The sequence below is a fragment of the Geospiza fortis genome, unplaced genomic scaffold (assembly GCF_000277835.1).
Source record: "Geospiza fortis unplaced genomic scaffold, GeoFor_1.0 scaffold447, whole genome shotgun sequence".
Classification (NCBI taxonomy): Eukaryota; Metazoa; Chordata; class Aves; order Passeriformes; family Thraupidae; genus Geospiza; species Geospiza fortis.
Genome location: NW_005054467.1, coordinates 508,760 through 530,116, shown reverse-complemented (window position 1 = coordinate 530,116; position 21,357 = coordinate 508,760). Strand labels below are relative to the sequence as shown.

The following is a 21,357-nucleotide window of genomic DNA, read 5'->3' as shown; positions in this document are numbered from 1 at the left end:
TTAAAACTTATTATCCATCAACAAAATATTCAAAATTATTATTGAATGTGTATTATAAAGTAATATTAACATCCATTAAAAAAAATTATTTTTTGAATAGACCAGTACAAAAAGGATGTCAAAGCAGATTTGGAAAAGGACTGGTACTGATCCTCTCATGTAGTCTAGTCTAAACTGATCTTACCTACCTGTTTTCAAATTACTGGTTTGACGCATTTAAAGTTTTTAAAGTATTTCTAAGTATTTAATTTTTAAATATATTAAAACTTTAGAAATGGAACAATATAATGATTTGAATGTGGTGCTGTATTATAAACACTGTTCAGTATTTTTAATTGGTGAAATAAATTGAATTTTGTTTGTATAAATTTGAGAGGACTAATTTTTTGTATGTCATCTGGAAAATGTCATAGGGAAACCGTGCCATTCTAAAAGCAGGCAGGAGTTTTTGTGGGTTGACATTGAAATTCTATATGTGCTCTCAGAATGAGAAGATAATACAGTAAAAAAAGTGTTGTTTGAAGAGAAAGAAACAGGGTGAAGGATTCAGATAGTTTTTGGACAAAATACAAGCCAATTTTCTGTAACAGCAAGGGATGTAAGTTTAATGAAATTAGGAGAAGAAACACAACACAGTGGAGGTAACTTTCATGTACCGGTAATGAAATGCTGTGAATAATCTGAATGAAGAGTCTGAACAAATTGCATCATGAATGCCAGCTTCTGCCCTTCTGCATTTTTTTTTTTGAAATGAGACATTTGAGCTTGACACAAACATCTGCTTTTGTTTATAGGATTTTTTTTTACTGTTTATAGGATAATAGGTGGAATTACTGCTTGTTTCAGATGGTGTACTATTAGCATGTGGGAATGAGCCAGGTACCCAGAGACAAAATATTCCATAGGGTATTGTCTCAAATTATCAACTTAAATTTATTGCTTTACATTCTTATTTGTGTCAGTGCTACTCTTTTACACTGTGAGAGAAAAAATAGCTTGAGAAAATGTTTTGTTTGCTCAAACATGGGAAATAAAGGATTACTGAACATTTACATTCAGAATATATACAAAAATACAATATTGACCATGCTATTAGTGCAATAAAATATCATCCCCATTATTATTTTTATTTAATTCTTAGTGCAAGTGCAGGAATAATATACAGGTTTTTTTGAGTTAGAAATAACACACTGCTATTTGCTCAGTTTTTTTCTTGAAATAAGGGAAGCAGCTGAGGACTGCTTCATTTTACTGTTGGAGAAGAGCATATGTTTTAATGTGTTGTTAAGCAGGGAGAGAGAGAAAGGGGCTCAATGTAAGGAAAGAGGACAGCATGATGAAATACATGAGGCCATCTCCTTGTAGAAGAAAAAGTGTGTTTAAATATATAAGAACACACACCTCCCCAGCCCCACCCAATAATCCATGAGTGAAATATGGCAATAAATGGAGATCTTAAAGGGCAATGGAAATCTTGAAGTTAGGCAAAAAAAAAAAGCTGGGGAGAGAGAGAGTTGAAATTTGCAGTATGAGTTCCTTTCTTTTTGCACAGTTTGGTTAATTATTGTTACCTCCCAGCAAAATTAACAACAAAAATCCTAGAAGCAGTATTTCTTCCTTTAGGCTATTGAATCATTGAGTGCTTCTGTAAGTGTACATACAAATGAGCAAGAGATCCATCTCCCAAATGAGATTGTAAAACATTATGGTCTAGAATATAAACTTGTCATATTAACTTGCTGGCTGATATTTAAGTAGAGTGTAAAGAAAAGAGGTGGGAATTTCATTTTGTGCAGGTAGGGGTTTTTTTCCTCCTCTGTTTTCCTCAAAGACTAATCTGTCATCTAATTCTAACCATAAAATGCAGTAGAAATATTAGTACTAATAGTGGTAAACTGAATTGAAATCAATATTGAAGTAGATATATATCCTGCACTGGTACTCTTTTTTCTGGGCTTTCAGCCATGTTTTATTCTATAGCCAGTTAGGGTCAATATTATATCACAGAGAAAATATGTTGGAATCAGAAGACTTGTTCATAAAAATAATGTGATTTTAATAACACTCAAGACAAAAATAATTGCCGCTTACTTAATCAGAAAAACCACCTTGATATGATAAAAAGTAAAGGTAAGGTAAATTGAAGGACAATCAACAAAGAAAACTTCATGGAATTTCCACTCTTTCTTTCTGAAGTAATAAATAATATTTCAATCAAATTTCAAAGAGAGGGAAAATTTATGAGAGAGTTATAGACAACACCATTGTTATCTATGTCTAAAATGCTCTGTTTTCCTTCCATAAACTCTTTCTCTGTCATAAAGGCTCTTAAGATGCTTTGTTTTGGGATTTGATCCTGATTGTCTGAATGGTGCCTCAGCCTGCACCCAGTTTGTGCATAAGCAGATGTTACAACCTGGTGGCTTCATTTTTAAGATATAAAATAAATTGCATGTCAGGTTGTTTTTTTAAAACTTTCCTTCATGAAGGCCATGAAGTAGATTTGTAACCCTGTACTGCCCTTTTATCTTTAGGAGCATTCCCTCTCAAGTAGGAATCTGCTCCTGTTAAAGGGTTTACTGCTCTGAACATAACAGAGATCTAGGTTTTCTTTCAAGTCAAGCTCAGAATTTTTGAATAAATAAATAAATAAATAAATAAATAATTTACTTGAAATAAATGTTTAAGTAAATAACATTGTCTAGCATTTTGACAGCTTTTCTCTTTCTTTTAGAAATTTGTGAAAGCAAATGTCATAATGTCATTTAACAGCGGTGAACAGTTTTCCCCTGGGATGTTTTTTAACTGCTGATGAAATTGAAAGATATGACTGTCTTCTTGGCCAATCAATATCTCTGCTTTTTAGCAACTCATTGTGCTGATAAACGCATAACCTTGGAGTACAGCTCTTGCCTCTAAAAACTCTGTGCAATTTGCCTTCAAGCTGTAGTTATTTCTTACATAGTGCTTCGTATCTCTGAACTCTTTCTATAGCACTTGTTTCAAATCTCAGCTCTGAAATTCTCCTTGGTGAGAATTTCATCCATGATGATTCTCTCTCTGTCTATTGATACCTGAGACCACAAGGGTCTGTCAGGTTCTTAAATATGTTCTCCAGTTTTCTGTCAAGATCCTTACTAAGGATCCTGACAAAGGACCAAACTGGTCCTTTGAAGTATAACTTAGGTAACTGGAAGCCAACAAAGATATTTTTAACAGCTAAAAATGTATGCAAGTACTAAAGAATTGCAGATATTTGGAAACAAGAACTCCTGCGTAGATTCCCATTCTTGGGTCTGCTCATTTCCACTCTCAGAGTCTGAGATCATTTCTAGTGGTTTTTGGACTAGGTGAGGCATTGTATTCTAAGTATCTTCTGAGAAGAACCTTAAATGTACAGATGGCCTCCAGCCTGAGGTGTTAGCAGGGCAGAGCAATAGCAGAGCTTAATTCAGAATGGTATTGCTTTGCTTGCATCTGTTTGATTGTGCTTCACTGAGACAGAGATCTCTGTGCTGTTACCCAGGTGCACTTCAGGAGTCTGGGAAACATCCACATACCTGTTCTACTCACAGTGTGTGCTGTGTTACATTGTTCAGAGCTTTACCACTCTGGCTGTGAGAATTTCTATGAGCTTTTGAATTACATACAGCTTAAATGAGGGCTTGCCTTCCTACCCAAAGGTAGGAGCAAATAAGTCTGAAGTGGTCAGTGACAAAATATAAAGTTTTATTCAGTATTTTGTTAAACAGTGTAGGCATGTTAAAATTAATGTGTGAAATAATGCATTAAAACTCATTAGCTTCGTCTTATGTCTAGTAGCTTCCATTTGCAGACAATTCCATGTAGTGAAAACAATTCCTTACAATCTTTGTGTCTTATGATAGAGCTCATAAGGACACTACACCCAAGTGTGTACTCTGCACTACAGGGTACGTGTTAGGAAAAAAGGCTCATAATTGTTAATTGATTTGGGATGCAATTGATGAATTCTGTGAAAACAGTTTATCCAATTCAAGTGCTTTGTATGAGTCAATGTGTTATGGTTTTGTGTCTGAGAAGTTTCTGTCTGCATAGAGAAATGATTAATTTTAAGTTGTTAATAGCATGTCAGAATGTGTGAGAAAGAGTTGGTCAGTATGGCTTACAAAAAATAGCAAGCCAGATAAAAAATATTGCATGGTTTATAGATGATTCCTTAAACTTCTGCTTTTGATATATTGATTTTTCAGGTAAAAAGAAAAGAAAGTGACCGACATGTTTTTGTGCAAGTGTAAGAGCTGTAAGAGCCTTGATCTTGTTGGTTAATAGAAATACATAATTTAGATACATAAAACAGAAATTATTGTTGTTTGTGATACTTTTCATGTACAAGTAAATTCTAAAAGTGTACTATTATAGTAACATTTTTCTTCAATATTTTTCCCAAGTTCTTTGATGTAATCTCAACCACTGAGAAACCATTGGCTGAGCAAGACTGGTATCATGGTGCAATTCCAAGAATAGAAGCCCAGGAGCTGTTAAAACAGCAAGGAGACTTCTTGGTGCGAGAGAGCCACGGGAAACCTGGTGAATATGTCCTTTCTGTGTTTTCAGATGGACAACGGAGACACTTTATCATACAATATGCTGATGTACGTCTCTGATATAGTACTGACTATTCAATTTAGGATCTACATAGTTTGCTATAGCAAATGGATTTAGCCTCTATGTGCAAATATGAAAGCTGTTAGAAATATTTCCATCAGTGCTGTAATCAGGGGTAAAGGTCATTCTGGAAAACAAAGGAAAATTATGAAGTATCAGGTTATTCAGTATCTTTTGTCTTATTCTGAAAAGCCAAGATATTTCTGCAAATGTTTTGAAATATGGAAATTGTTACTCTTTATTTATGCATTACATTTGGTTATTGATTGCTTGGTTAACCATTTTCATAGTTGGTGCAAATTAAGCTACTTCTAGTTCAGACTGTAAAGATCCCACTCTTCCTGAAAAATTGAAACAGCCATGCAGAAGAAAATAATCTGTGTTGTTTTTTATAAACATGGGAATTGAAGTCCCTGTTGCACTTGCGATGCCTATTTTTTTTTAGTCCTTTGGTTATTGTTTTGTTCAGTATAACACAAACAATTTTGGTTGTTGCACAGTATGTATGCTTCTAAGGACCAGAATTGACCCCCTTGTTGCTCTGAGGAAAAATCGATGACTTAATGAAGAATATATTAATTATTATCTACCTTTATATGGTGTGGGTTTTTTATTCTTAATGCATTGCTTGTTTTTTTTAATGTGTGTAAGTTTCTTTTTACCTTGCAGAATTTTAAACTTATTCAAAATGTGACAGCTCCCATAACATTGCTAGAAATTTTTCTTGAAGTATGAAATTGCAGCAAATCATTCTCAGTTTTGATTCAGTAGTGCTGTCTCTTCAGTCTCTTGTAATAAAGTTTCGCATGTGCAGAAAAATTCTCAAATTTAATTGCATAATTACCAAAATAATGGAATTACACAGAGGGAATTTCATTGTCTGAATCCCCAGATGATGCAGCATGCCTAGGGTAACTCAGTATTGTGTACCTGGTTTATTTTCTTTTGAGGAGCAGTAATATTTTTCCGAGATTCACAGAGGTTGCAATGCTTCTCTAGGATTAATGATTATAGACACTTGTCATGCTGGAGAGTGTTCATTAATTCTCACCTAGAATTTTCCTTGTAGAAGTGAACACACAATCAGTGTTTATTTTATTTTGATTGTATGACCTTAAAGTATTTTGATATGTCAGGCTGCTAAATGAGGAAATAAAAGCAGTAAAATTACCTATACCTAGAGTCATACAAGGTGCTTGGTGCACCCTGATCTGACCCAGCAGAAATAAAAGCACATTATATACGTGGTCTAACTGAAATAATTTTGTGCAAATCACTGTATGTGCAAGTATGTCTTGAAAAAGATAGGTTGGACTTTCAAGTCCAAGTTTCAGCTGTTACTTCAGGGCCTACCTGTAAGCTGACTTCTTCTTTTGTGTGTCTGTGTAGGAGGGTTTCCACCAAAGCAGAACAAAACAAAAGAAGCTATCTTTCTCTCCATAGTTTAGTACCTAGCAGTTAAATTTGAAATGTAAGACTGATACTGTTGCATGGCCTGGACAGTCCCAGCATTGTCAGGTCGAGATATTTACCTGCTTATACATTTATTAATGTACAAGCATTATGTTCAGCTGCTCTTGAGATTAATTTGTAGTAGATTTTCTTGTCAATTATGGAAGCTAACACTTTCTTTTTTCCTTAAAGATGCTCAGTCCACTGTATGCATTCCTATTTGGTGAATTTTCGGAGAATGAGGAAAAAGCTTATCAGCTTTAGAGAGCTAATTAGCTTTATTAAGCTCTAGAAAATAGGTGTTGAGAGGGTTAGGATCATGTAGTAGAGGGATTTATTAATGGACATTTTTGTAGGCAAGTTTAAGGAGAATTTAGTGCAAAGGATTTGTTTGTTTTTTTACATTGGTATGAACAATGTGGAATTGGGTTTCTGACTGGTCAGACCACACTCTTGGATCATTGACAGGTTTCCATATTTTTTCTGACTCAAGTACTGAAGATTAGAGCAGGGCATCTGTTTTAACAGCAATCCTTCGGTTGTTTAAGTGTTCTCTCTCTGGTTTTACCATTATTTTAAAAGCTAATCTTGGTACAATTATGTGTGTGATAGATTAATTCGTCATTCAGCTTTAAGCATCAAAATTCATTGCTGTCATTCAAGGCTACCATTGTTTTCACTTCTGCTTATTTGAGGATGTGCCATTTAAAAATTTTTGTTTGTTAGTGATCTTAGTAAGGGTCACAATTGGGTGTAAATACACAGAATGAAAGGACAGTGGCTACTCTAAAGGTTTTACATAAATGGCAGCAGACGGGCAGTGTCTGGATCTGGAATGAGGAAATAATAGGCAATAGTGGTGGTTGTGCTGAGGAGACTCTTAGGACAGCAGATTTTTTGGATCATCAGCACAGAAGCATGAAGGAGCTTATTTTAAAGGGATGGGAACTAGTGTTAGTGGTCAGTCGAAGCTGAGTCACTGTTTAACAAACAACAAAACATTCAGACTATGGAAACATTTTTATGATAGAGATCTGTGAATGTTAAAAACAGCTGACAAGACCCTGCTGTCTTTACCAACAGCAATGACACATTTCAGGAAGTTAATACTTTAACCCTTAAGGAACAAATGAACTTAGAAGGCACTGTGTAAGGAATTCAGCCCTGCGAGCTAGAAAGAAAGCATGCCAGTGGCAGAGGTGTTCATTGCCCATTTCTGCAAATGAACTTGAACCACCACCTGTGCTCTGAGTTTTGAAAATTGCAGTACTTGTTCATTGCTGCATTGTCAGGCCGGCTTGTGGCAGCTACTGCCTTCTGGGAAAAGCTCTCTGTCTGTAGATGCTGAGACTTAGGAAAGCAGGAGACTTCATCGTATTTCACAATCAGCTGCAGGGTCCTGCCCAACATCTCTTTGAAGCCTGTGTATCACCTGCCTTTGTCTCTAGCTCGTTTAGACATTCCTAATAAATACTCTTTTTACAGATCAATCATGCATTCTATACTCTATGCCAGGGATTTACTAATTTTAGGAGACAATAAATGAAGGAAGATGAGATTAGGATAGTATTGTGTATCTCCTGTTTGTTTTATTGCTTGTTGTATTTTACCATATAGATTTTTTAGTTTGCTTGCTGTAATTTTTAGAAATAAATAAGAAGTTGGTGTTGTTTTTTCTGGTTTACAATATTTTTATTTCACTCTGTAATCATTTTGATTTTAACTGACCTATCTATTTAAATTAAGAGTTTGAATAGTTATTTTATCATATTGCCTTAAATGATGGATGCAGTAATTTTGCATTTATTAATTTATCATTTTCATAACTATCATTCCTGTTAAGTTAGTATAAATGGTACTCAATAGGTCAGAAAAGGAATCTAAAATAACTCTGTAAAAAGTGTACATTTTTTTCTGTGCTGTTACTAATGAAGAAAGTTTTGTCAAGCACTTTTGCAGTTTCTTGTTCAAACTATTGCTTATAGAAAAATAAGTTTTTCTTCTTGCCTCCATACAGAATCAATATCGTTTTGAGGGAACTGGGTTTCCAACTATTCCTCAGCTTATAGAACATCATTACACAACAAAGCAAGTTATTACAAAGAAGTCGGGTGTGGTTCTGCTTAATCCTGTTGTTAAGGTAATGCATATATTCTGGAATCTTTATTTAACAGACAGTAACTTTGGGGGTTTCTGTTACTATTTAAATAAGCTTCTGTGGAGCTTCTCAGAAGATATTTCATTTTTATCAATTTTGTGACTGTTCCTGATCTCTATTAAACTTCTCACCTCTGTGCAATACATTCACTTAAAACAACTCTGATTCTTACCATGAATTTTTGCTATTTCTAAAGAATGGCATTCAACTCCTTATCAAGTATCCTCATACTTTTATGTTTGGTTTCACATTTGGATTTCCCTACTAAGTAATTCAAAGTAGTAGTTCATTGCCTTTCCTTTTATAAAGTAAAAAATTTATTTTATACAATGGAGAAGGTCTCATGAAATTTTAGAAGACTTATGACAACTGCTTTTTGTTCCTATTTTATATCACAAAAATAACTTAGACACAAGAGAAGGTACTGATATTTCAGCATAAATGAAAATATGAAACAAAAATTTACTTTTTAATCAGGAAGCTATTGCAGAAAGTCTTTCAGGATGGAAATAAAAAGGACTAAATATTAAACTGTATCAGTGTTTTAAGAGTCTCCTTGACTTCTTCCAGCAGTTTTACAGTTAATATCTATCTAGCTTGTATTTCATTCATGAGCCAACTCCACTAGTATCTTTGCATCTCAACTATGGGTAAGCCTTTTGTTCTTAATATATTTATTTTTTCAAGACTGGTTTCAAGCCTGTGTTCATCAAACTTTTAGGAAGTATGACAATTTATATTTCACCATTAGTTACCTACTCCAGGGTCCTAGTTCTTTCCTGCTAATAATCCTAAGAAAGTCAAGCATGTTCTTTTTCTCAAAATTGCACTTAATCTGCACTTAACTATTCTATATAATTTTAAAATTTTAAGAATGGGACATTGGAAATACACATTTTAGGTTAATATCTTGCTGATTACCAAACTGATGCTTCATTGGACATAAGTTATTGCTTACATTCCTTGTAGATCACATGAGAAAGCATAGGACATTAAATTTAATATGTAATTCTTTCTGATATAAATGGTTTAAGCTACGAATAAGGGGTAGTCAAGCTAAAAATGAAATTTTTTTAAGACTGTTTGCAAATTTCTCTCTCTCTTTAATACCGTGTTTGTTTTAAATGTGTAATGCTTTTTCTGTTTTCTGACTGTACATAATGTGAGAGCAACCCTGTTTTAACAAATGTAGAACAATAGTATAGAATAGTATCACATAATCTTAGTTATTGTCCGATAAACTGGAACACCTTATCTGTAAAACAGCATTCATTTTTCATTCTCTGTTGCTTACTTTGAAGATAGGGGGTTTCTTACTCCTTCCTTTTTTGTTTCGTTTTGTATTTTCTCTTCATAGAGTTAAGTTTTAATTTAACCATAGGCTTGTGGAACTATAGCCAAATAATTTTTCTAGTCCCTATCTTATAGAAGAAACATATTCCCAAAAAGCATTCCTGGTCATTTCACCATTACTGCTCCAGTGGCAGCAGCAAAATCCTCCCCAGGCAGGCAGCCCCTCTGACCCTTCTCCAGAGCTGAGAGAGCAAGATGGAGCTCGCAGCTGCCCTAGCCCTCCTTATTTCTAGCTCAATTCTTAGGATATCTCTGCCCTTCCAAGAGAAACCCTCAGATAAGAGAGCAGCCAACCACACCTTTCCTTGGACAACTTCTTTTTCTTTTAAGTACCTGGTCGTTATGTCTCTTAGCAACAAAATGGGAAATAATTCTCTAAGAGAAAGATAATGAAAGGAAAACCACTAACTTCCAACAGGCCTTTTGTTTTTCCTCTATTCAGGGGGAAAAGGACGTAGGTCCACTCCTCCCTGGGTTTGTTGACTTGAGTTAGTATCAGCTTAAAATTGATACTAATTTTATTTATTTAGTATTAACTAAAAATTAGTGGACATAATAGTATTTCCTCTAGGATTGTGCTAGTTGGTAGTTGATCTGGGTGCACAACTACTTCAGGTACTTAGGTTTCACAAAAATTACGCAAGCAATTGGCATCTATCCATAAAATCCACAGGCTGCATCTGTTTTTTCATATGATTGACCTTGTCCTGGTGTGCATCAGTCTTAGTATTCAAGAGTACTTCCTTTGGGGTTAGTAAACCTTTCTACTTCCATTCTGATATGTTATGTGAAGTAATGGAAAGGGTGACTTAGTACTAAGAAAAGTATTGAGTGACAGGAAAGTGATTGTATAGATTTTTTAAAATATACATGTTACAATTGCCTATAGGCTTTCATGAATTTATGAAATAGGATGTCAGTTTCTATAGCTACTAATATTTGGTGTAAAGTAAAACCAATGTATGGTACACTTAGTGCTTCCTGACCAGCAGTTTGAGCCAAACAAGGCAGTGTTGAAAAGAGTGTTAGCTACACGATTTGAATTTTATAAGAGCAACTGTTGTCAAAAATATTTAAATTGTTTTGGTTTGAGCTATAATTTTATGGTGGTTTTACTTCTCCCATATGATAAAAACTATTTGCTGTATTCTGAAAGATGTACTTCAGAGTGAAGCAAAAGATTGTTGTGACCTATCGTTTTTAATTTTCATGGAACTCTGGCTTTCATATGGGAAAGTGGAGACATTTCAGGTCGTTTTCAGAAGTAGCATATGCACTCTGACACCTAGTGTTGGGGGTAATTTATGCATCATGTGCTGTTACCAAGATGTCTTTAATCATTTCCTTAAAGTTCATTTCGCATCTGCAAAGACTGTTTTTGCTTTGTTCACATTATAGCTGCAGAGCAGTCATTGTCATTTCATGTAATCTTTAATCTTCTTATGCAAATTGCTGTCCCTGTAATAACCTATTTAGAAATTGAAAGTTAAATATGACAAACTTCACGGCAAAAAAAAAAAGTTATTCTTTTTAGTTTGCTTTTGCTTTCCTTCCTTCCCACAGTCATTCATCCTCCTTTACTATATTAGTAAAATTAGTGTTCACCTTCTGTGATGTTGCCCTTGAAAGGAACAGGCTTAATTGTGTCACAAAAGGCCTGTCCCACATCCCATTTCATGTAGACTGAGTTGCCTGCTTGGAATTGTAATGAATCTGTAATAATAGAATTTAAATTAGAAAAACTGATGGCATTAAAAAGATATTTGCTAGTAACTTCTTTAATGGAGGAGTGTCTCATATTTATTTATAATCTTATTGAAAAAAATGTACATTATGTTCTTCAGGTGGTTATTGATGGATTGACTGGTACACAAAGCCGCTGAGTAACTCAAAGCACACCCAAGGACTTTATTACGTAAAAATGCTGTTTTAACCATACTGGAGGTATTTTAACCTTCTAAGATCTTTGACCTCCTGTTTTGGAGGTTGATCGATTTCTTGAAATATAATTTCTTCTTATATTTTTACAGATTACACCTGTATTAAGGTGTGAATGTGCTTCAGTTTGAATACTAGAAAAGACAATGATTAAAAAAATAAGGGATACCATTTTTATTTGTGTGCCTGTATTGAAGTTTTCATTTGGATCGTAAATACACCTTTGAAACAAATCTGCCCAGGATGCACGGCTGCTCATGGGAGGAAGTTCACTTTTCAGAACCAGGAAAGATTTAGCCTGAAATGATGCTTTTCTCCCAAATACATGTTTCAGATTCTGAGCACCAATTGATTTGCTCTGGAGATCTGCTACTATTTCACTAGTGCTGAAATACTCATGGTAAATGAATGCTCTGTAGTTAATTCAAATTCTGAGCTCATGGAAAAAATTAACTGCTGCTTTGTCAAATGAGTTAAGCCATGTGTTTGTTACTAGTAACTTTAATTTTAAAATTCTGGATCTATTTTTATGTGACAAAGAAGCCTGTGATATGGTCTGATATGTTTTGTGTTCATAGGAAAATGATGGATCATAAATGGTGAGGTGAAAGAAAAAACCCAGGCATTTCTTATTAGTGTTTCTAGTGCTGATAAAGCAAGTGATGTGAGAATTCTCTGCAGATCTGATGCTGTCTTGCCAGGTATGGATGTATTGATGAGTTAGACTTGGAAGGAAATTCTGAAGAGCTGTAAATTTAAGTTAGATTTTTATCATGAAAATCCATTAGTAAACATCTGAAATGATGCTAATTTTTTGTTGATGGCTTTTATGGGGGGTTTGTTTTATTTTAGCAAAGCGAGCTGAGGTTCACTGTTGCGGACAACGCATGTGCTTAGAGTACAGGTAGTGTGTGCCCCTCAGGCCAGCCAAGCATAGGAGGAGGAATTGAAGGAGGCTGCTGAACAGTCTCAGTTTCAGGGAAACACTCTTATGCCTGCTGGGAGATACTGAATAGAAACAAGGAGACTTACAAAGGCCAAGTTTATCACAAAGTAATGCTGTCACACAATTATAGATGCTCATTTCATGGCTGGAGACAATTAAGGCGCTGCAGAGGGAAGCAGTGGCAGTAATGGTGCTCCCTGTGGGGAAGATCATGAGTCTGTTTGACCTGAGGACAACTCTTGAGGAGCAGGAATCCAAAAGGCAGAAGCAGCCTGTAGCAGGGAGTGATGCAGTTATTGCAGCTCTACCTTGGCTAGATTTGTCACTCCAAAGAGGATTCCTGTGACACCCTGGCTTACCTGTATGATACCCACCAATTTGGCCAGGCATTCTGTAGGAATGCCAAAAGCACCTGGTGGTAGTGATCTTTGGGTGTTGGTTTTTGGCCTAAAGCTGTAATTTTCATGGGTGTGGTTGAAGTCTAATACATGCATTTTTAAATGTCAAAATATATCTTCAGTTTTCTTTAAGGAAATTGGTCACCATTGAAAGTGAGTGTTTATAATATGCAAAAGACATACTTACAGGAAATGAATGTATTTATTGTATGTTCATGAAATTAATCAATAGCCTGCAGCTATTGACATTTGAGAGCAGAGTTTCATATCCTAATATTAGAGGTACATTTCAGTTACATTCTCATTCCTTCAGAATTTGGAGAAGTGTCACAGGATTTGCTTTTAACATTTTTTAGCTGAGATTATTGCAATATTTCTGTCAGATAACAAAAGGAATGCATCATCCTTAATGGTGGCCTGTACTTGTCAAGGCATGTCATCCTGTAGAGAAAAGGGAAAAAAGAGAGTAATTTACTCTTTGTGCTAACAAAGTACTGAACCAAATTTATGTATAGTTTCAGGTATATTGACTAGTTTCAAAATTGAAAGGATTTATTTTCTCAAAAAATCTCATTAAAATGCTTTATAATAATGGAGGCAGATAAGGCTACCTGAACTAAGAGTAATAAGGATTGTTTTATATTCAGTGATCAAAGTTTTTTTATAGTTTTTTTTAGAGGCCACGGCAATAAACATCTTCTCTGTTGAATGTTTCTGGTTCAGTCTTGTTTTTCTGGTATTTCTTTCCATGATCAGGTTTAGATTAAAGTTGAAGGATAACCCTCCTAAAGGGTGTAAGCATTATTCTCAAACCTTGAAAAAAAAGTATTTAATCAAGTATATGAATTTCATTTAAACAAACACAATGTAATTTCTGACCAATTTCATAAAGAAAAACCTCTGTCCTTGAAATTTTAAATGAAACCTCGGCAACATGCGCATTCCTACTTTCTGTACAGCTTTCATCTAAAAAAATTACAGGATGCCATATTGCTGTGTGGAGTGCAAATTGAATAAAATGAGTTATCTCAAACACAACTGAAACAGTAGGAAGCAGAAAAAATAAGTATAAAGCAAGAGATGGAAGCAAGCCATTCATTCTTTAAAAAAGTGTACGGTTAGGAAAGGGTAAAATTATTAAATGAAAGATTTAAGATGAATTTTTTATGATAACTGATAGCTAAGAGAATAAACTACTTCAATTAAAGCATCCTTCATCAAAGATTATTTAGATTTACTAGATTTTGCTGCTGATCATTTGGTTATACATGTGAAAATCAAAGGATTGACTGTGTTCTGTAATATTCTGGGTGTAAATTGTGCCTTATGGAGCACTTTTAAAAACTGGGCCTGTTATCAGAAGCTTTATAACCACATGTTAATATAGTACAATAAAAAATTATATTGGAATTGTGTGTGATTGCAGCAGCTTTTCTGCAGAACTAACATACTTGGGGGTTTTTTATGGATCCTGACTTCTTCCCTATATTTGGAATTCAGACGTTCCTTAATAATTATTTTCTATTAGACTGTGAGTTGTAAACTTCTTGTAGTCCTCTAATTGTATTCTTATTCCTGTTTTCACTAGTGCAGTCAGGATGACTTGAATGCAAATAATGCTTTGAGTTTTCAGTATTTTCATAGCATGTGGCTGACAAGCACATAACACAGTCTTAAACATAGACTCTCATGGGTCAGAAAACAGTGTAGATTAAGAATAAGAATGAGTGTCTGTGCTCTTAAATTCCTTTGTAGAGTTACATTTGTGAAGTAGCTTGTGGTTGCTTAAGTATTTTGGCCTCCGCCAATTTAAGTGGAACAAAATGTTAAAAAAGGAGCGAAATGACATTTCAGCTGTGGAGGAATAAAGGATGCACACAAAAGGAGCTACAGGGCAAGAAGGGTATGTTTTTCTTAAATCAGGTTAGTGCATCTGACGTATGTAATAGTGTCTGAATTCTCAAGAAGATGTGTTTATTTAAATGTTGATTAAGGAGGAATTCAGAGGTGAGAATAGGTAAGGCTTCAGGATTCCTTATTTGCAAGGTAAATACTGTACTTAGCCTACTATTGAGGGTAGTGCATGGATTTCATGCTCAATTCATAATGAAGTAAATGCTATTACCAATTCTATCCTTTCTGTCGCTTGGATTTCTTCCTAATAGAGTTGCCAATGATTTGCATAGTGTATTACTAAAATCAGGATCACCCCCAGAGGGTGGTGATCAGTTGTGCAAGTCTAATTAGAGGCCAGTAACTACTGCTCTACCCCTAGAGTCAGTAGTGTGTCCAATCCTTCCTTCATCCACTTCTTAATTAACAAGTTGGGTGATGGGGCACAAGCAGTTTTACTGATGAGACCAGTCTTGGAGGAGGGGCTGATACACCCGAGGGTCAAGCTGCTATTCAGAGGGACCTGAAAAGGCTGGAGAAATGGGTTTGACAGGAGCCTCATGCAGATCAACAAGGGGGAAAACAAAAGTTCTGCAACTGGGGGAGCACAATTTCAGGCGCCACGACCTGCCTTCACTCCAAACATCTTCCCCCTTCCTTCTTTTTGAGCAGCTCTATATGCTAAGAGTGATGCTGTATGGTATGGGATATCCCTTTGGTCTGTTTCGCGTCAATTGTCTTAACTTTGTCTCCTCACAGCTACTTGTACAGCTTCTAGAATAGATGGTAAATTCTTCAAAAGATTCATGTTTACCGTTTACATTTCATGTTTAATTTTAGAGAAGGATGTGCACACATGCATGCTATAAAGATTGCTTTATGTGTAATCATCTTTGTCAAGAGAATACTTTAACCAAAAATATGTAAAACCAAAATATAACCCCATACTAGCTGCTGCGAACAAAATTACCCCAGCCAGAGCCAACACAGTAACAAAGATTACTGTGTAATCTGTCTGTAGAAGCTGTAGATTCAACAGACCACACAGGAAAATTTTGTCTCTAATACAGGAGAAAAAAGATTGCTGGAGACAGCATTTAGAAGATTACTAAAGTAATAATAGAATCTACTAATATCTAGCAGAACCATTTGGTGTATTTGCTGCTTCCCTTTGTGTGTCCTTCATTGATCAGCTTCTTTTTTCTGCTGCTAAGAGATTTATCATTGCTTTTGCTATCTGAATAATGATTTGGTGGTATGTGAGAAAATACCAAAATCTTGTTAAAGAACTGTATGCATCTGATGTAAAAAACCCAGTGCAGCATGTTCTTTCTAAACTCTTGGCATCTATGTAGTGTTGTATGACTTCTGATTCAAAGCCAACATCTTGCTTGGAATGCAGGCCAAGCTCACTGGTACACTGAAATCTCGTAAGTTAGGGCTACAATTTCCTTTCTGTGTGGCTTTGCCTTTTTCCTGTGCTCTCACAGTCACAATTTAGCTAATACAGCAGATTATTTGAAATTTGGACAGGTTATTTCTGTTCCAGCTCAGTGGTTTTAACATGCTATCTGAAGATTATGAAAGACAATGCAAAATTATCAGGTGTGGCTAGAAAAACATCGGATGAAAAATCTTGGGGTTTTGCTTTGAAGAAGGTAGTAATTTAGTGGAAAGTCTAATGTGGAACTGTAGCACTCTGAAAGGTATTGCATGCTGACCACTGAAACTTAGACAGTATTTTTGAGGGATGAATTAAGCCTTTCTCTTCCTGGGGTAAAGAAATCCAACTGGAAACAACTGGATATGGAACTAAGTATGTGGCTAAGTGTCTTATATAGTTCAAGGAGACTGTCTTGGACATTGTTACAAACACCTGTCGTTCCCCCAAGCCCATTTGGCATAACCTTTTCATGTGTGGGTGGAAGTGAAAATGTGTTTGCACATACGTGAAAATATTTTAGCCTATTTTAATAATTTGAGTATTTGGGGAGGGTGCTGTGCATGCATAATGTGACTCTGCTTTTCCATTCCTCTCTGTTTAAATTACATGGAATGTTTAAATGAAAAATCATGTCACCCCATGGTTTTGTTTGCCTTTGAGTGTTTTGTTGGTCATACCTGATCCAGAGCTGACAATTTTTCTGTTGGAATATATTTGGTTAACAGATGATTCAGAGTACCTTGTTTTGGCAGGTGAGTATTCAGTCGAGAGGAATAGTGTGTGTTTTAATGTGCTTGAAATATAAAGGTTTTGACATAAACTTGACTTTCCTGTGCTTAAGTATTTCACATTCTACATCTTTTTCTTTTCTCAGTTGTTTTTTTAAGCTTCTTTATTTTTCTTTATTTCTTGTTTTTTTCCTGAAATATTCTTAGCATCATTGTAGCCCTTTCATGAAAAAGAAAACATCAGTTTAGGGTACTGCAAAAAAACCCTGAGGAAAGCAGGTATTGTATGTTGAATTGTACAGTCACTTTGTCTACTGATCTTCAAGAAAGAATGGTCAAAGAACAGCTGTGCAGGTAATCTGAGGTCACTTCTGCAGGTTATAAATTGCACAGTAGCTTTTCCAAATCTTACTTCTCTCCTCCTGTTATATGATAATTCACAATTTGGTTTAGCAGGAGGGTTGAACTTCATAGAGTTTTTATGTAACAGTAAGAAGTCAGCTAAAATAGTCCTTTTTACCCAAGGAGCTAAACCTGTCTGTGCTATTATTCTCTTTTACAGCTCACATTGAGTTTCATCAGTGTGGCTTAATACAGTGCTGTTAATAATGCAAAGCAGCTTCCATAACAATTTTTACAGCTCATGAATCTTTATTCTGAAACAGTTTTAAAGAAGTTACCAGTGAGGTTTTTCAAAACCCCTCCTGAAAAACCCACTTTTTCTTATGAAAAATCTTTCCCATCAGCTACCTTTATTTCTGTACTTAATCTGAAGGACTTGAAACACATAGTTTATGATTCATGAAATTGATATGAACATTAGATCTACTGGCATAGGTGGCATCAAAAATAGTACTTCTCTAAAAAGACAATTTCTCATTCCTATGCTGATAAGCCCTATCCACATGTACACAGCTGTTACTTTTTTTTTGTCTGGTTCATCAAGTTCTGATAAGTGAGATTTGAATACCCATCTGATGAAAATTGTCTACGATTCTGATTTTCTTAGCCATAAAAAGAATTTAACTCCAATTATCCTTAGTATTGGAAATGAAAGATTAACTTTCCATTTTTGTTGATGTGGAAAAATAGCTCTTAGCTGCTGTCATTTGTACTACTGATATTTCCTATTTAACTTGGAAGAAGGAGAGTAAATGATACTTTCCAAAGTATTTTTGATGCATTTTTTCTGCTTAAACCATGAAGAAACAAGCATCATGTTTGTTTATGCACTTGACTCCTGAGATGTTGACAATATCCCTCTATTTTGAGTTTTTTTAGAAGAATGTTAAGGATTAATGTACTGGGATGAGGGAAAGGGGAAGGATATTTAGGTTTTTCACAAATGCCACATGCTGTTCTGGGATAGATTCTTAAGATTGGAAAGTCATATGTTTTGAGTTCTCTTAAAGCGATAAGTTTTGGTTGATTCCTTCTGGGGCTCCCTAAATCAGATGAAGTTTCCAGCCTATAGAATTTTTTATCCTTTTTCACTTTGCTACGTCTACAATTAAGATGAAAAACAGTGACAGTGTTTGTTATAGATGGTGCCTTCTGAACTAGGAAGAGTAAATAATGTGACAGAGAACATGAGATGAGTAAATAACAGCGATCATAATAAAAAATCCTACTTGCTCACACTGTGTTGGAGCCTGATCAGGATTTCCTCACTCTTCCTCTTTGAAAAATCTTGCTTTGGAGTTTGGGTAAGAATCTTGGTGTTGTTTGGTGGTTCTCTGAAATTGAATACAAACACAGGTGGCTTTTTTCCTCCTCCCTTTTTTCTCTCCTTTTAGAAATTGTAAGATTTTTAGAACCAAATATTTAAGCTGAGGCTCATAAATTCATACCTAATTCTCAAAACATCTGTTTTTAAAAGTTTACTTTCTAATTGCTTTACTGCTGGTTTTTAATTTGAAAAAGTACCATTTTAGGATTCTTAATGATTGAATTTATTACTGAGAATTATAGAAAAATAATGCTAAGGGAATTTGAACACTAAGTATTAGATCATGATTATGTTTTCTATTTTATTGAAAGCTGTTATAATTTACTGCAGATGATTTGTAAGCGTTCTTCCTGGTATAGTAATTTGTGATCTCTTTGATGTAGCCTCTCCTAATGAAGGGAGATGGATGGGATAAAAACTGCACTTATGTATTTTGAAGATGTTTAGGGTAATAGTGATAACATTTCAGTCTCATAGCTCAGAAAAGGAAAATTGAGATTCCATTTTTTGCAGCAACCATCTGCTGTTCAGACTGTTCTCAGTGCCTTGCACACAACTCCACTGTGTGCTCACTGAAGTAAGGATTGATGAACAATTGAATCTTTGCTAACTCTTCAAGGTTTGAACCTTATCATGGCCTAGGGAACCATGAAACACCCTAACATTGTAAAAGCAATGCTGCGTATCCAGGAAAAGAATAGTGTATATCCAGAATACTTTATTTTATGAGTAAAAGGAGGCATTTGTTATTATTTCTAAGTATTGCTTTTCACAATTGAATGTTTTATTTCTTTAATAACTGGTCTGTTTGAGGTTTGGTTTTTGTCACTTACAATTAACTTCTGAAATAACTCTTCTCTTTGAAAATGCTTATCTTTGTTGAAATCAGACAATTGTGCTGGGTGGTTGCCCAGAGTCTAGAAAGATAGTCACTAGCAAGCTGCTGCATAGAAAACCTTGTGTGTGATGTGGGTTATCAAGTGCCTGGCTATTGGGGAAGGGTAACTGTCAAGGCTGACCAAGTTCTCCCCTTTGTGAACTGTCTGGTTGACAACTTGTTTCTCAGAGTTTGACCAACAGATGTAGCAGTACCTCCAAAGTAAGATAAACTGATAGGATTCCCATCATCTTATTAGTAAACCTGTGCTTGAAGTGTTATGTTTATGTAATTCAATTTCTCCTCCTGGGGGAAGCTAGAAGAGAGAAATAAAGCAGAATGTTGTAAAGCTTGTAGATTTCCCAAGTTATTCCATTTGGAAATAAGGTATATAATTAAGATTACAGATGAGTATGCTCAAATGCTAATTTGTGTGACTGAATTTTTCTGAAGTGCTTTTATATTCTGTGGTCCAAAATTAACAAGAGAAAAATCTGAACAAGCACAAGGTAAAGAGATAGCAATGTCACAAGAAGAGGGCTGTATCATAAATGGCTTCCTTCTGGGTGAAATTAATGGGCATCAATAGTCTCAGGAGCTCTGTTTGCTGTCATTCAGATTATTTTGATTAGGTACAAAATGTACTGGATTTGCTCCATTTGATTTAGAAGCAACTAACTCTATTAAAAAGAAAATTTCTGTGACTTGGACTGATATGCGTTAAAGTGTCTGTTGATCTATACCTACATTCAAGAATATTTTTGTCCCATTTTGCTGTCACGTTTCTTTTGTAACTTTCATTATCTTTTGCACAGTTGATTAATCTTAGAGTAATGGCATTTGACAGCTGGAAAAATCCTTACATTCTATTCACAATCAGAATTAAGCAGTTAGAGAAGATGATGAACTTCGTGATCAGACAGAGACATTACTTATTTCATAACCTTTGTTTATGAGTGCTAATATTTATACATTGATTTTGACATTGATAAGTGTGCCTTATTGATGTCTTTAATTATTGACATGTATTCAGATTATTGAATGATGTCATATTAAACTCAGAGCAATTCAAGTAGATTTAGTGAGACAACAAACTTGCAGTAGAATGTCTTGTTATTTTTGACCTTACTGTTCATATTATAGTTTATTAATTAAAGGCAATTATCTGACCAATGACACTGTGTTTTGAACACTATTTAAATTAATATCTAACATATTGCAAATTAGAAAATTTGGTTTGTTTCTTTTTTAATGTCAGAATTGTACATTGGCATGATGTATATGACTCTCTCTGCTGTTAGATTTTTTTCTTGCTGTCTACTGAAGGAACTGCTTTTGTGCAGTTTATAGGAGTAATATCAAATGAAGCTGATCAAGCTTTGACTAATTTGATGATTGTGAAAAATCTGGCAGAACCACAATAAATTAATAAATGAGTTAAAGTGGTATAAGAATTGACTGAAGGCTTTCATAAAAAGTACAGATTAATGTACAGATGCAATGATAATAAATCAACAGATAATTTGATTCCACTTTATGTTGTTATTTTCTTTGGTTAGTTCTCTCAGGAATTATCAGATTTTTTTCCTTCATAAACAAGCTTTTGAAATGTCATATTGTCAATTTATTCAAAAAGTTATGCACTGAAGTACAGAATCCTTGTAGTTAAGCAGTAAAAAATCCATTCAATTTTAATTCTTTAACTTTTTGGCTCTGTCACACTTATTTCAATGTTAAAACTCTTACATTAATACCTCTAAGTAGTAATTTTTGTGGGTTTTTTTTTTTACAGAT

At 34.8% G+C, this 21,357-nt stretch overlaps 1 protein-coding gene across 1 annotated transcript in view; it reads left to right on the top strand.

Moving 5' to 3' along the window:
- The window catches only part of FER (FER tyrosine kinase), a 143,816-nt gene that overhangs the window by 65,139 nt on the left and 57,320 nt on the right, over window positions 1-21,357 (top strand). Inside the window, exons 11-12 of the mRNA XM_005428029.2 lie at window positions 4,431-4,634; window positions 8,117-8,239. Of these exons, the coding sequence (XP_005428086.1) occupies window positions 4,431-4,634; window positions 8,117-8,239 (327 nt within the window). The remainder of the gene's footprint in view (window positions 1-4,430; window positions 4,635-8,116; window positions 8,240-21,357) is intronic.